At 44.1% G+C, this 16,266-nt stretch overlaps 1 protein-coding gene across 1 annotated transcript in view; it reads right to left on the bottom strand.

Annotated features, from left to right (window-relative positions):
* Positions 1–813: 813 nt before the first annotated feature.
* Positions 814–16,266, bottom strand: part of ifi30a (IFI30 lysosomal thiol reductase a) — a 34,917-nt gene continuing 19,464 nt past the window's right edge. Inside the window, exons 3-7 of the mRNA XM_078556240.1 lie at positions 11,742–11,816; positions 9,662–9,757; positions 5,927–6,079; positions 5,347–5,415; positions 814–1,599 (exon numbers count right to left, since the gene is read on the bottom strand). Of these exons, the coding sequence (XP_078412366.1) occupies positions 1,534–1,599; positions 5,347–5,415; positions 5,927–6,079; positions 9,662–9,757; positions 11,742–11,816 (459 nt within the window). The 3' untranslated portion in view covers positions 814–1,533. The remainder of the gene's footprint in view (positions 1,600–5,346; positions 5,416–5,926; positions 6,080–9,661; positions 9,758–11,741; positions 11,817–16,266) is intronic.

Raw genomic sequence — 16,266 nt, 5'->3', positions numbered from 1 at the left:
CTGAGCGGAACATCTCCAATGGGGTGGTTTAGGACAGTTTCCTCAGCCTATCCAAAGTGAGACAATTTGTGAACACTATGGGTATGCAGGAGCAAACCAAAGGACTGGAACTCTCAAAGACAACAGGTCTGGTAAGCGACAAAATGCTTTAAAAATGGGGATAAAGACTGTATACATTAACGTGCTTAGCGTTAAATCTACTATGTGATTTGTTGCGACCTTGGATTACCTTGCCAAGGTCAAAGCTGACCTGTTGTTTCTGCAGGAGTGTGCGATACCGCACCTCAGCTCCTACAGACAACGGTCACAATGGTGGTCCCATGGGCCATCGATCTGGTCAAGAGGAAACAACTCACGTTCCTCCAGCCTGGGTATCCTGCTGCGGGGAGGCAACTTCATCATCTCTGAGGTTAGGGAAGTGGTGGGCAGGTCCCTCCTCGTAACATACGTGTTCTACAAGAATGCTGCGCTCCAGTTAATTAACATGTACGCCCCAGCTCAAAACAGCGAGCAGCTGGCGGTCCTTCAGCAGTTCCCACTGCTGCTGGTGACCTCCAGGCCAGACATTCTGGGCGGTGACCTCAACTGCATCATCGATGCGGCTGGACGATCCGGCAGGGCCGACAGCAGATTGGACGCCACATCCAAACTCCTGATGGAAACAGAACCTTATAGTCCCCAAATGATTTCCTTTTCAAAGACATGGACGCATTTCCAGAAGTGTACCAGCGGCTGGTAGTGAATGACAAACAATATATAATGCTTAAAGTTGGAGCTTTTCTCAGACACTTAAGAGGAATGTCCTCAATACAATTTAGTTTTGATCTATTTTTAAATATACATTTTATTTGACTTCAGCAGAAATAGCAAAATTGTTTCAGTTAAAAAATCCATACATTTTCAATTAAAAGTAACTGGGACAGAAGGAGCTCAAAACAACTTAAATTTACAACCTCTAGTACCTTGCTGGTGTTTGAATTTGAGTTTCGGTGTTCACTGCTTCAAACATCCTTTGGCTTTCATTTCCAAAGTGGCATCAGGGTCTGTACCAGATTTCACCAGCACAATCAAAGCAGAAAATACCAGAAATACTCAGCAGGTCTGGGAGAATCTACGTAGAAACTGAGTTGACGTTTCAGGTCAATGAACTTTGGTCAGAACTGCTGTTCCCTTCACAGATGCTACCTGACCTGCTGAGTACTTCCGGCATTTTCTGGTTTTTTTTTTCAGATTTCCAGCATCTGAAGTGTTTTGCTTTTGTTTTATTAAGACAATTTGCATACAGAAATTGTAAGGACTAGGAGAATTCAGCTTTTGATGCTTGCTGCTCGGAAGCGTGCCAGACCCAGGGAGTGACTCCAGCAATGTTCAGTACAAAACTTAAACAGTTACAATTTATGTTCCCCAGCCACCTGTCAAGCATTTCAGACCAAAGTTACTCCAGCTACCCCATCTGATCAATAAAATGTAAACACATTACAGCCATAGTACAGAGACACTGGGAGTTTCATCGGAGCCAGAGCACAGCCACCACTAGGTCATGCACTTAGGGAACGAGTTTCTTCCTTCAGCTTTTGCACAGGCCCTTGGCTTCGTCCCCTGCAAGACAAAACAATGCTCAACTCATGGAATAGACACTGCTGCAGCATGAAAATCACAGCAGATTCATGACCATCATATCAGGCACCTGGCTTTGGTACAATAGCAATAAACTGAAGACCTGGGTTAACTTTTACCATTCAACCACTTTCCCAAGTGACAATTTGTTCAAGGATGGATTTATGAGAATCAAAATGGTTTCATTAGTTCTTGTGGTAAAATTCAGGTATCTGATGACATCAGTCAGTGGCAGTCCCCAAGGTAGAAAATCTGGCAAGGCCTCCAAAGAGCAAAATCTTTCATGGGAGGTGCACAGAGCGATTGGCAAGGGAGGATTAATGAGGGATTGGGAAATCTATAAATGCAGGTGCCCTATAAGGATTGTTAGTTCAGTTAACAGGACCATTCAGCTTAAAGGGGCATTTCACTTAAGTGGTTGAGAAAAGCTCCAACTTTGTGGTTCCCTAGCTCACTCTACAAAGGCAGAGGGATAGATGACAGTGCTAATGTGGCAGTGATTGGATGCCTCAAGCTTCAGAGGTAGATATTACTGTAGAAGCTGAAAAACAGGACTGGGAACCCCAATCTACAGACCTAAATTACAGCTGACACTCCTCAGGAGAGCTCATGATTGAAGGTGGTCCGATCACGAGGACAGATGCCCAAAATTATTGCACAAATCCACCGATTGGCACTGGCAATACGTTCTCTTGAAACAGACAGAAGGAGAATAGGATGAACTAGTTTGCTCTGGCGGAAAAACTGTACTATCTCCTGGGTTGATCTAGGTCAGTCTGCATTGGTCAGTTTGACAGATCAACTTTGGCTGAGGTTTCCAGTTCAGATTCATCAATTTCACCCAAAGACAAACAGTGGGCACAGTGGGTGAGATTGGGCCTGATAAAAATGGCATCAACCTGACAACCTGATGCACCTTGTGTAGCAAGGGGAGTAGTTGGAGGTAGAAAAAGAAAGCAAGAATTAGGGACAAATATTGTACAATGCAAACAAAAGGGTGTTATTATCCAATTCAGGTCTCTTGCTTATCCCCGATCTTAATTGCTTTGCCATTCAAAACTGCATGTTCAGCTGCCTAAGGCCTAAGCTCTGCAATTCCCTCCGTAAACATGCCTCTTTATCTTGATTACCTCCTTTAAGACACTCCTTAAAACCTGCTTTGTTGACAAAACTTTTGATCATCTGTCCTAATGTCTCCCCATGTCGCTAAGTGTCAAAATTTGTTTTATAAAAGTGAAGTCTAGGCACCATAATATCAATTACAACATCAACAATGATTTGCATTTATATAGAACCATTACCTAACAGGAGCTTGTCTGGAGCACAGAGGAAACCCCCATAGAGTTGAGTGTGAGGTCCAGGCAACATGAAGAACATTTAACAAATAGGAGCAGGAGTAGATCATACGGCCCCTCGAGCCTTCTCCACCATCCAATAAAAATCTTATACTTCAACTCCACTTTCTCACCCACTCCCCATATCCCTTGATTCCCTGAGAGATCAAAAATCTGTCTCAGTCTTTAGCATACTCAATGACTCAGTATCTACTGCTTTCTGGGGTACAGAACTCCAAACATTCACCACCCTCTGAGTGAAAAAATTTCTCATCTCAGTCCTGAATGATTGGCTCCTCATCCTGAGAGCGTGTCCCCATGTTCTATGTTCCCCAGCCAGTGGAAGCAACCTCTCAGTGTCTACCTGTCAAGCCCCTTCAGAGTCACGAATGTTTCAATGGCCAGCATTTTCTGTTTGGTGTGTGGGGATGAGCCCCGCGCGCCGATGCGTAAAATGACGCGCGGTGATGTTGGGCGTGCGTCCCAATGTCACCGCACGTCATTCTGATCTTTCATTCGGCAGGTGCGCACCAGAGTCGGCTGCGCACGCACTGAACTGTCAAAGGCCTGTTAAGGCCATTAATAAACTAGTTAACCTAATTGTCAGGGCTGCCCATCCAACCTTAAGGTTGGTGGGCAGGCGAAGAGCCCAGGCGGCCTTTGCATTTTTCATGAAACCTCATCCACGGGCGGGATGGGGTTTCATGAAGGGTTTATTAAAATTAATAAATATTTTTTGAACATTTGATAAACATGTCCCAGCTCATGTGACGCTGTCACAAGAGGGGACACGTGTAAATGATTTTTAACTTTTTTTATTTTGATGTTTCAAATTGAATATAATCCCCCGTGAGGCGGCTCTGTGCCTCAGGGAGATTGCTGCACTCTTTCGTGTACATGCGCCGACTCTCCCTCCTCCTCCCGCCCGCACAGGTAGCGCTGAGCACTGCCAGGCGCGCATCACGCTGGGTGGGCCTTAATTGGCCCACCCACGTAAAATGGCTGCACATAGCCGATCAGCTCCACGCCTGTTCCCAACCGGCCCGCCCGACAGGGAGAAAATTTTCCCCAGTGAGATCAGTTCTCATCCTTCTAAATAAAAACAGAAAGTGCTGGAAAAACTCAGCAGGTCTGGCAGCATCTCTGGAGAAAGAAACAGATTTAACATTTTGAGTCTGTAAAGAGTTTTTTTTTACAGCATTTTCTGTTTCTTTTTCAGATTTCCAGCATCCTGGTATTTTGTTTTAATCTCATTCTTCTAAACATACAACATCCTGGGCTGTGTCAATAGGGGCATGCAGTACGAAAGCAAGGAAGTTATAGTTGTTTGGTAGTACAAAATTTGAGTATTGCTGAAAAAAGAGACATGTCTAAGCTTTTCATATAGTACTCATCAGGACACTAGCAAGAATACCAATAGAAGGGGAAAACATCAATTTATACCAAATGTGAAGCGAGTGCTGATTGGTTGGCAAGTGGTGTTGCCATGGAGAATGCACCTGTGATGGTGACTGAGAGTTAACTGCCTAACGTTGTTTGAAATTTAAACCAGGCAGATTGATTGGTCAAGGCATTGCCCTGAGGAATGAGTCAGCGAGTGGCTGTTACTTATTTTGTTTAGCTGAAACAGGTGCAATGTATGTGCGTTGTACATGTACAAAAGCTCAGACATGTCTCTTTTTTCAGCAATACTGAAGGAAGTTATGTTAAACTGTATAAGACACTGGTTCAGCCTCAGCTGGAGTATTGCATCCAGTTCTGGGCACCACACTTGAGGAAGGATGTGAAGGCATTAGAGAGAGTGCAGAAAAGATTCAGGAGAATGATTCCTGGGATGAGATTTCAGTTATGTGGATCGATTGGAAAAGCTGGGGTTGTTCTCCCTAGAGAAGGTTGACATGAGATTTAATAAAGGTGTTCAAAATTATCAGGGGTCTAGACAGAGTAAAAGAAGAGAAACTGTTTCCTTTGGTGGAAGGATTGAGAACCAGAGGACATCAATTTAAGGTGACTGGCAAAAGAAGCAATGATGACATGAGGAAAAATGTTATTTATTATGCAGCAAGTGGTTAGGATCTGGAATGCACTGGTCAAGAATGTGGTAGAGGTAGATTCATTCTTGACTTTCAAAAGGCAATTGGACAAACAGCTAAGAGAAAAAAATTCCTAGGATTTGGGGAAAGGGCAGGGGAATGGGACAAGAAGTTAACAGGCCTGGACACAAAGAGCTGAATGGCCTCCTTCTCCATCTTATGATTCTATGAAGCAGAGTTGAGTAAAGTTCTTCATTTGCACAAAAACAGACAAAATTTCTCAGCGTTTGTACCCACTGAAGGGAGAACAGCACTTCAGACACTTCAAAAATCATTCAAGAAGCAAGAGATGGGTCACTCACTGAATACGTGCTACAAACTAGATTGAAGAGCGAATTCACAGCCTCATACTCCAAATCTTCAGTGTGTTTCTGTAAAAGAGATTGGGATTTGAACATCACAACAGAATACTTCAAAGAGAATTAAAAAAAAAGAGCTCAAGGATAAAATCTTGGATTTTCATTTTCAATAATCATGAAGGAAAGTGGAGTCTGAGCTGAGATGGGTGGTGAGTGTGGGTCAGCAGAGGAGGAGGAGGCACGTGGCCAGCAGCAAGAGGCAGCCCAATTGGATGGCTCGGTGGCAGTGGGGAGGTGGAGGTAGGAAGAAAGTGTGGGGACTGTCCGTAAAGAGATCTCTGTATAAGGAAGCCTGAAATTAGCAGTGACAGGAGTCCGGTGTTTTAGATGGGAAATATAATCTCTTTTCCCTTTAGGCATGTCCGAAACATATGAAAATTCCCCCAACTTCCCATTGTAACTTTGCAGAAACAGTTGTGAACATTGATGTCAAGAGCGATGGTTAGATTCCCTCTTGTTGGAGATACTGTTTTACAAGTTTGATATATTGCTTTCTTGAGCAGGATGCATCTTTCCAACTTACCCCATTGACTAGGATCCAGGGAACGTACTCGTGTGGTGGGTTTAGTGCTTTCGTTAGTTCTGCATTGCTGTGCATCAATTTGTTGCCGAGGTTGCCGGTAACGCAGTTTTCAATGTCGGCCCAGGGGACCTGGGGCTCATAAACCTTAAGGCACTGCAGAGATCAAAAAGGTAGAGCTGTAACTTTGAACATATGCCCTATACTCAAATAATGCAACTTGCGTAGTAAGGTGCAAACAGTTTCTTCTTGTACAAACAGTGTTATTTCAGGAAGACCCCCATGGCTTTGTAAGGCCCCATCTTTAGACAAACTGAGGCCTGTTAGGATGATCAGTTCCAACATCAATTTCACCCTCCAAGAACCAATTCAAGAACCAGACCAGAAGTGGCATAGAACAACTGGCTAATATGGTATTAGATCAGGAAGCAGCAGTATCCATCTTGAAGCTCAAGGCACAGATGTTCTGGGTGAGAAAGGGGAAACACAGTGACTGAAACCTCTAATGCAGAACTCAGGAAGAGGTTAATGTAGTTACAGAACATTTCAGCTTAAATATTCTGCAAAATTCCCCCAACTTCCCATTGTAGCTTTGCAGAAACAGTTGTGAACATTGATGTCAAGGGGTGATGGTTAGATTCTCTCTTATTAGAGATGGTCATTGCATGGTATTTGTGTGGCTCGAATGTTACTTGCCACTTGTCAGCCCAAGCCTGGATATTGTCCAGGTCTTGCTGCACATGGGTACTGACTGCTTCAGTATCTGCAGAGTCGTGAATGGTGCTGAATATTATACAATCATACGTGAACATCCCCACTTCTGGTCTTATGCAGTGAAGATAGGTCATTGATGAAGCAGCTGTAATATGGTTAGGTCTAGCTAAGCTGCTGAAGCAAAAGTCTTCATTACTATTGCTGGAATATTGTCAGGGCCCATAGCCTCTGCAGTATCTATTTCCTTCAACCATTTATTGATATCACGTGGAGTGAATTGAATTGGCTGAAGACTGGCATCTGTGATGCCAGGGACCTCTGGAGGAATCAAAGAATCACAGTGCAGAAGAGGCCCTTCGGCTCATCTAGTCTGCACCGACACGTGAGAAACACCTGACCTACCTACCTAATCCCATTTACCAGCACTTGGTCCATAGCCTTGAATGTTATGACGTGCCAAGTGCTCATCCAGGTACTTTTTAAAGGATGTGAGGCAACCCGCCTCCACCACCCTCCCAGGCAGCGCATTCCAAACCATCACCACCCTCTGAGTAAGAAAGGTTTTCCTTACAACCCCACTAAACCACCTGCCCCTCACCTTGAACTTATGACCCCTTGTGACTGACCCTTCAACTAAGGAGAACAGCTGCTCCCTATCCACCCTGTCCATGCCCCTCATAATCTTGTACACCTCGATCAGGTCTGTCCTCAATCTTCTCTGCTCCAATGAAAACAACCCAAGTCTATTCAGCCTGTCTTCATAACTTAAATGTTTCATACCAGGCAACATCCTGGTGAATCTCCTCTTCACCCCCTCCAGTGCAATCACATCCTTCCTATAATGTGGCGACCAGAACTGCACATAGTACTCCAGCTGTGTCCTCACCAAGTTCTATACAACTCCAACATGACCTCTCTACTTTTGTAATCTATGCCTCGATTGATAAAGGCAAGTGTCCCATATGCCTTTTTCACCACCCCACTAACATGCCCCTCCGCCTTCAGAAATCTATGAATACACACGTCAAGGTCCCTTTGCTCCTTCGAACTTCCTAATGTCATGATGTTCATTGAATACTTCCTTGTCAAATTACTCCTTCCAAAGTGTATCACCTCACACTTTTCAGTGTTAAATTCCATCTGCCACTTATCTGCTCATTTGACCATCCCGTCTATATCTTCCTGTAGCCCAAGACACTCAACCTCATTGTTAACTGCCCGGCCAATGTTTGTGTCATCCGCAAACTTACGAATCATACCCCCCACATAGTCACCTGTGTCCTTTATATAAATGACGAAAAATAGGGGACCCAGCACAAGTCCCTGTGGTACGCCACTGGACACTGGCTTCCAGTCAACAAAGCATCCATCTGTTATCACCCTCTGTCTCCTACAACTACGCCAATTTTGAATCCACCTTATCAAATTACCCTGTACCCCATGTGCATTTGCCCTCCATGTGGGACCTTGTCAAAGGCTTTGCTGAAATCCATATAAATATACCAACTACACTACCCTCATCTACACACCTGGTCACCTCCTCAAAACTATCCCTGATCAAACCTTGCCTCTCCAAGTGGAGATAGATTCTCTCCTTCAGAATTTTCTCCAATAGTTTCCCTACCACTGACATGAGACTCACTGGCCTGTAGTTCCCTGGCTTATCTCTACAACCCTTCTTAAATAGCGGAACCACATTAGCTGTTCTCCAGTCCTCTGGCACCTCCCCCGTGGCCAGAGTGGAATTAAAAATTCGGGTCAGAGCCCCTGCGAACTCCTCCCTTGCCTCCCTCAACAGTCTGGGACACACATCATCTGGACCTGGAGATTTGTCCACTTTTAAGCCTGCCAACACCTCCAATACCTTGTCACTCCCTATATCAATTTGCTCAAGAACCTCGCAGTCTCTCTCCCAGAGGTCGATACCTTCATCCACATTCTCTTGGGTGAAGACGATGTGAAGTATTCGTTCAACACTCTACTGATGTCCTCTGGCTCCACCCATAGATTGCCTCCTTGGTCCCTAATGGGCCTTACTCTTTCCCTGGTTATCCTCTTCCTATTGATCTACTTATAGAATATTTTGGGATTTTCCCTACTTTTACCAGCCAGAGCTTTCTCATATCCCCTGTTTGCTCTCCTAATTGCTTTCTTAAGTCCCACCCTGCACTTTCTGTCTTCCACTAAGGCCTCCGCTGATTTGCTTCCCTTGTACCTGCTAAAAGCCTCTCTCTTCCTTCCCATCATATCCTGAATATCTCTGGTCATCCATGGTTCTCTGGTCTTGTTACTCCTTCCTATCTCCCTGGAGGGAACTCGTTGAGCCTGTACCCTCCCCATTTCCCTTATGAATGCCCCCCACTGCTCCTCTGTAGATTTCCATCCATTTCCATCCATGGACATCCACTCGGCACTTCTGGCTGAAGATTGTTGTAAATGCTTCAGCCTTATCTTTTGCACTGATGTGCTGGGCTCCCTCATCATTGAAGATGGGAATATTTGTGGAGCCTCCTCCTCCAGTGAGTTGTTTAATTGTCCATCACCATTCACAACTGGATGTGGTAGGACTGCAAAGCTCAGATCTGATCCATTGATTAGGAATTGCTTAACTCTGTCTATCACTTGCTGCATCTACCGTTTGGTATGCAAGTAGTCCTGTGTTGTAGCTTCACCAGGTTGACACCATTTTTCAGTATGCCTGGTGCTGCTCCTGGCATGCCCTCCTGCACTCTTCATTGAACCAGGGCTGATCCCCTGATTTTGTCCATCTCTCCCTCATGTCCCCCACCATCAATGTAAAAAATGCTGGAAATATTCAGCAGGTCTGGCATCATTTGTGGAGTGCAAAAGAGAGTTTCTCAGGTCGGTGGTGTAGAACTGAGGAAGTGCTGCAATGGAGGAGGGGGCAGTGTGGCTCTGCCAGAACGTGCCTCAGCAGGGAGCTCTCCCATTAGCCTGGCAGGGGTCTGGCCAAGTCTAACCAAATGTAACCGCAGTCCACAGTGGCATTGCTTGGGCACTCACCAGTGGAGCAGCTGCAACCACATTTTCAGCTGATTCCATACAGAAAATGACTGGGAAATACCGTTCTGGGTCCTGGAGGCTTTGCATCAGGCAGGTCTGTCAATCAAATTGCAAAGAAACTGTTACAGGAATTATTCAATTATTGTACAGAGCAGCATTAATTCCAAGACTCGTGCTCAGCTTTCCCCAGGTGGTGGCTAGCAGAATGCAGCTGCTCCTGGCATTGGGTCAACTGGCAGTAGCTTAGGGATGTGACTAGGATAGAGGAAGAGCATGGGGAGGGCTGAAACTTTGTAGCAGATTATTGATGTTTAAAATATTCCTTAAATCTATTTAAAGTGAAATCTCAGTTCTGAATAGTATAACATTCATTTAGTTGAATTCAGGATGAGGTCTGTTCATGTTAAAGATTTCTGTCACTTTGAGTTAGCCAATCAGAGTTTACTAAGGGAGACAAAAACAAGTTTCAAAACAATTTGCATTTATATAGCACCTTTAACTACGAAGACATCCCAAGGTGCTTCACAGGGGTGATATTCAAACAAAATTTAAAGCAGAGTTACACAAGGAGGTTTGAGGACAGTTAATCAAAAAGAGGTAAGTTTGGGTCATCTTAAAGGAGGAGAAAAGTGGAGAGAGAGAGATAGGGTTAGGGAAGGAATCCCAGAACTTCAGGCCCAGGCGGTTGAAGGCATGGTCACTGATGATGGAGTGTTTAAAATCGGGAATGCAAAAGAGGCCAGATATCTGAGGGTTGTAGGGCTGGAGGAGATTACTGAGATGGGAGGGGTAAAGACATGGAGGGATTTGAAGACAAGGGTGAGAATTTTAAAACCAAGGTGTTGCTGGACCAGGTGCCAGTGTAGGTCAGTGAGCTCAGGGGTGAGGGATGAACGTGATTTAGTACAAATTAGTAAAGGTTTGGATGAGCTGAAGTTTATGGAGGGTGGAAGGTAAAAGGCTGACCAGAAAGGCATTGGAATCATCAAGTCTGGGGAAAACATGCATCAGGATTTCAGTGACAGATAATCTGAGGCAGGAGTAGAGTTGGTCAATGCTTTGGAGGTTAGTATATGGCGGCATTGGTAAGGGAGAGGAAATGGGGTCAGAAATTCATCTTTAAGGTTAAACAGGGCAGCAAGCTTCAGACATCAGAGAGAGGGATGGAGTTGGTAGCTAGGGGGCAGAGTTTGTGTTTGGAACTGAAAACAATGGACAGAATCTTATAATAGGTTCTTTTTCTGAGGTTTATTTTCAGGAGTCGGGATCATTTCTGCATGAGTCTGGAGTGTGCCCTCAAGCACGATCTTCTGGGAGACGGGCTCCTGCAGCTGCAAGCCCAGGTGGCCTGTAGCTGGGGACAGTCGGAAGCCTCATCAGGAGAAGTGTGAATTTCTCAAGCGAAAAAGAGAGCTACTTGCACTTATTGGAGGTGAGGGTGGAGAAGACAGGCAAGAGGGGATTAGAAGGCGGTTCATACAGAAAAAGAGAAGCTGGGATTATTTCTGTATTCAAGTGTGATCCTGCAATAAAAAGCAGCAGAGGAAAGCAGGACCTGATAGTGCTTTATGCAGTTTAGCCAAATCTGCCAATGAATGGCTGAACCAGTTGTCACAATAAACATTCAGGTCGGCATCCTTTAGACCTGAGGGAGTGGGATTGAGGCTCATAGCAGGAGGAATGGCCAAGGTGAGACAGAGTAATGGTTTGAATGTGGACCAGGGCATCAAAGGTGGGGCCGAGGGTATGGCCGAGAAAATCAGTAGTTGCAAAAATTTTGCAGTGAATGGAGGACAGCGAGGTCAGAGAGGCAATAAGATGGAACAGTTAGGGTTCCTGCTCAAAAGGAGGCAGCGATGAAAATCCTCAACAAGCCCTTTGGAGGTTGCCAAGGGATGGGCTCAGTTTCGGAGGTATAAATGGAGTTAGAATCTTTCCTAATTTAATCACATGAAAATTCTGGGAAGTGAAGGGGGTGTTAACAAAAGAGGCTTTGCATTGAATTCTCAAGGATATTAAAGGTGCGGATTTTCAGCAATGATCGCCTGATCCTCAATACCTACTCAGGTTTGGTACGTACCTCAATCATGTTTCCAGTACATTCCTGCTCGCCGTGCTGACAGGTGAAAATCCACTTGCCACTTTCATTTTTCTCCTACAAGAAATGGGAACAAAATATTTGAGAATTAACAGGGAACATGGCAGTCGGGCCTTCTGGCATGGTCTGGATTTACTTCAGTCCTGCTCTAAGACCCTTTGTCACTGGATAAAGGTCACAACAAAAACTTTAGCTGCATCCCTTAGTCTTAGCTGTTCATTTTGTCAAACCAGGTTTATTGTCGGAGGCAGAATGTCGAGCTCAAATACCAACTTACTCTCCAAGTGTGTGGGAATGGGGAGGGCACACTGGGAATTCTGTACAACTGAAGGATCACTTTCTCAATAGCCCTGTTGATTGTATGTAATTGTCCACCAGCTTTTAGTGATTTCTGTACCAACTCTTTCTATGCTCCTTCACAGTCCCTATTCTCTTGTTATTTAGTGAACAAGTGAGAATACAGGTTTAGAAAAGGCTATGAGAGATTCTAACATTTCAATGCAGAAGTTGAACTAAAAAAAAAACCATGCACTGAAATGCAGAAGTGGTAACTGTGGGTTAAACACAGCTGTGCAGCGGCACAGTCTCAATGCAGCTCCTCTATACAGCACCCGCATTAGTTGCTCTGTTTCATGTGGCCAGTCCCCAGATTCTCCAAATCAGCACGTCAGAAGTCAAGAAATTGTGGTCTTCCACTTCTCTCCTCATTTTTAGATTGAAAATCTAACATTGCATTTCACAATGCTTCTATTTTTTTCTGCCTGGATCCTTTCTGAATGTTTTCCGTCTTGTACTGAGTACGTCCTGAGTGGAGAAAGAGGATGTCCCAGAGGGTTCAAGCATTTGATGTAGTCTACATGTATTTTAAGCAATGTATTTGATAAGTCCCACATGGCAGGTTCATCAGTAAATTAAAAGCTCATTGGCATCCAACAGAAAGTGGCAAGTTGGATCCAAAATTGGCTCTTTTGAAAGTAGAGTTCAAAAAATCTTTCCCTTTCCCCCTTGCCAACTTATTCCCTCCTCCCATGACCCCTCATACCCTCCATGCCAACCTATGGCACTTCCATGCCCATTTGACCATGCACCCAGTATAGAGTGTGTACAGAAGCAACTATATAGTAACAGAAGAATGGCTGCATTTTATGGGTGGGGTGGGGGGGTGGGGGCAGACCAGCAGCTCCAGCAGTCTTGCCAATGCCAAGAGCTCAGTAGTGGACACTTCCAGGACTCAACCAGTCCCAAGAAGGCAACCCAATAGATCCTGGAGTGAGGTCCGCAGTATCTGGAGATGGAGGGCAAAAGCCAGCTTAGGGAGGTGTGGGCAGGGGGCATATGGGCTTTGGAAAGCAAACAGGTAGGAAGGAAAGGGGCTGCTACTACCTTAGGGTGGGGGTTGCCACCTCTGGATTATCCTAATCTTTGCCACATTAGGATGTTTTTTTTCTTTCGATTTGATACTGTCCTTAACTTCCTTGGTTAGCTATGGTTGGTTTATCTCCTCCCTGGAATCCTTCTTTCTCACTGGGATATATCTTTGTTGTGAGTCATGAACTATTATCTTAAATGTCTGCCATTGTTCATCAACCGTCTTTTCTGCTAAACTGCTTTCCCCCAGTCCACTCCAGCCAACTCTGCCCTTATTCCATTGTAATTACCCTTATTTAAGTTACCAACCCAAATTTCTCACTCTCAAACTTAATACTAAATTCTACTGTGGTCATTGTTTCCTAGTAGATCTTTTACTCTGAGATCATTCTTTAAACCTGCCTCATTACACATTACCAGATCTAAAATAGCCTGATCCCTGATTGGATTCACATATTGTTCTAGGAAACTGTCCCAAATACACTATGAATTTTTGCTTGTGGCTCCCTCTGCCAAATTGATTTTCCCAATCTACATGAAGATTATAGTCATCCATGTTTAATGTACTGCCTTTTTTACCTGCCCTCATTATCTCCTGATTTATTCTCTGTCCTACAGTATAGCTACTGTTAGGGGGCCTATAGACTACTCCCACCAGTGTCTTCTTCCCCTTGTTATTTCTTACCTCCACCCATATGGATTCTATATCTTCTGACCCAAGATCATAAGAACATAAGAAATAGGAGCAGGAGTAGGCCATTCGGCCCCTCAAGCCTGCCCCGCCATTCAATAAGATCATGGCTAATCAGCCCCAGAACTCCTCTTTCGTGCCAGCACCTCATAGCCCTCAACTCCCTGCTATTTCAAAAATCTATCTACCTCCTCTTTAAATACTTTCAGTGATCTAGCCTCCACAATTCTCCCTGAGGTAGAAAATTCCAGACATTCACTACCCTCAGAGAAGAAATTCTGTTGTACCTCTGTTTTAAATGAGTGTCCCCTTATTCTGTAACTATGTCCCCTAGTTTGAGATTCCCCCACTAGTGGAAACATCTTCTCAACATCTACCCTATCAAGCCCCCTCAGAATCTTGTATGTTTCAATAAGATCACCCCTCATTCTTCTAAACTCTAATGAATACAGGCCTAACTTGTTTAGCCGTTCTTAAAAAGTCAACCCCTTCATATCAGGAATTAGCCAAGTGAATCTCTTTAGAACTGCCTTCAATGCCAGTATGTCCTTTCTTAAATACGGGGGCCAAAATTGTACACAGTACTCCAGGTGCGGCCTCACCAACACCCTGTACAGTTGTAACAAGACATCCCTACTTTTAAACTCCAACCCCCGAGCAATACAGGCCAAAATTCTATTTGCTTTCTTAATTACTTGCTGCACCTGCATGTTAACTTTTTGTGTTTCATGCACAAGAACACCCAGATCCCTCTGTGCTGCACTTTTTTGGAGTCTCCATTTAAATAATAGTCTGTCTTTTGATTTTTCCTACCAAAGTGTATAACCTCACACTTTCCTACATTAAACTCAATCTGCCAAGTTTTTGCTCACTCACTCAACCTACTATACCCCCTTGTGGATTCCTTATGTCCTCATCACAACATGCCCTCCCACCTATTTTTGTATTGTCAGCAAATATGGATACATTACACTCTGCCCCCTCCTCCAAGTCATTAATATAGATGGTAAATAATTGAGGCTCTAGGACTGATCCTTGTGGCACTTCAATAGTTAAGTCTTTCCAACCTGAAAAAGACCCATTAATCCTGACTCTGACTCCTGTGTGTTAACCAATCCTCAATCTATGCTCATACATTACCCTCAATACCGTGAGCTCTTAACTTGTGCAATAACCTTTTATGTGGCAACTTATCGAATGCCTTCTGGAAATCCAAATACACTACATCTACCGGTTCCCCTTTATCAACCCTGCTTGTTATATCCTCAAAGAACTCAAGCAAATTTGTCAATCATGATTTCCCTTTCACAAAACCATGTTGACTCTGTTTGATTACATTAAGTTTTTCTAAATGTCCAGCTACTTCTTCCTTAATAATGGACTCTAGCATTTTCCCAATGACAGATGTTAGGCTGACTGGCCTAAAGTTTCCTGCTTTTTGTCTCCCTCCCTTCTTGAACAGGGGCATCACATTAGTCGTTTTCCAATCCAATGAGACCCTCCCAGAATCCAGGGAATTTTGGAATATTTCGACCAATGCCGCTACCATCTCTGCAGCCACTTCCTTTAAAACCCTTGGATGCCGGCCATCTGGCCCTGGCGACTTGTCTGCCTTTAGTCCCATTAGTTTATCAAATACTTTGTCCCTCATGATAGAGACTGTTCCAAGATCTTTCCTCCCATTAGCTCCTTGCTTATCTGATATCTTTGGGAAGTTTATAATGTCCTTCACTCTGAGGACCGATGTAAAATATTGGTATAAATTATCTGCCAATTCCTTGTTCCCCATTATCAATACCCCAGTTGCATCCTCCAAGGATCCCGCGCTCACTTTAGCTGCTCTCCTTTTTATACACCCGTAAGCTCTTGCTGTTTGTTTTTATATTTCTTGCCAATTTACTTTCAGGATCAATTTTCTCCCTGTGTGTTAGCTTTTAAGTCATCCGATGCTGGTTCCTAAAAAATTCCCAATCCTCTGGCCTACCACTAGTTTTTGCCCCTTTGTATGCCATCATTTTTGATTGGATACTCTCTTTGACAGCCTTTGTTAACCACAGGTGGTTCATCCTTCTCATTGAATCCTTCTTTTTGACTGGGATAAATTTTTGCTGAGCGTTATAAAATATCTGCTTAAATGTCTGCCATTGCTCATCCACTATCCTTCCCCTTAGTCTATTTTCCCAGCCCCTTTTAGACCACTCTTTCTTCTTAGCTCTGTATTTGCCCTTAATTAAGTTGAGGCCACTGGTTTGAGATCAGAGTTCCTCACCCTCAAACCGAATTTGAAATTCTACCATGTTGTGATCGCTACCTCCTACAGAATCCTTAACTACAAGATCGCTTATTAATCCCACCTCATTACACATTACTAGATCTAAAATAGTCTGTTCCTGGGTAGGTTCTACAACATATTGCTCTAAGAAACAATCCCTGATGCACTCTACAAAT

This window comes from Cetorhinus maximus, chromosome 13, assembly GCF_964194155.1.
Source record: "Cetorhinus maximus chromosome 13, sCetMax3.hap1.1, whole genome shotgun sequence".
Taxonomy (NCBI): domain Eukaryota; kingdom Metazoa; phylum Chordata; class Chondrichthyes; order Lamniformes; family Cetorhinidae; genus Cetorhinus; species Cetorhinus maximus.
This window is presented reverse-complemented; position numbering and strand designations above follow the sequence as displayed.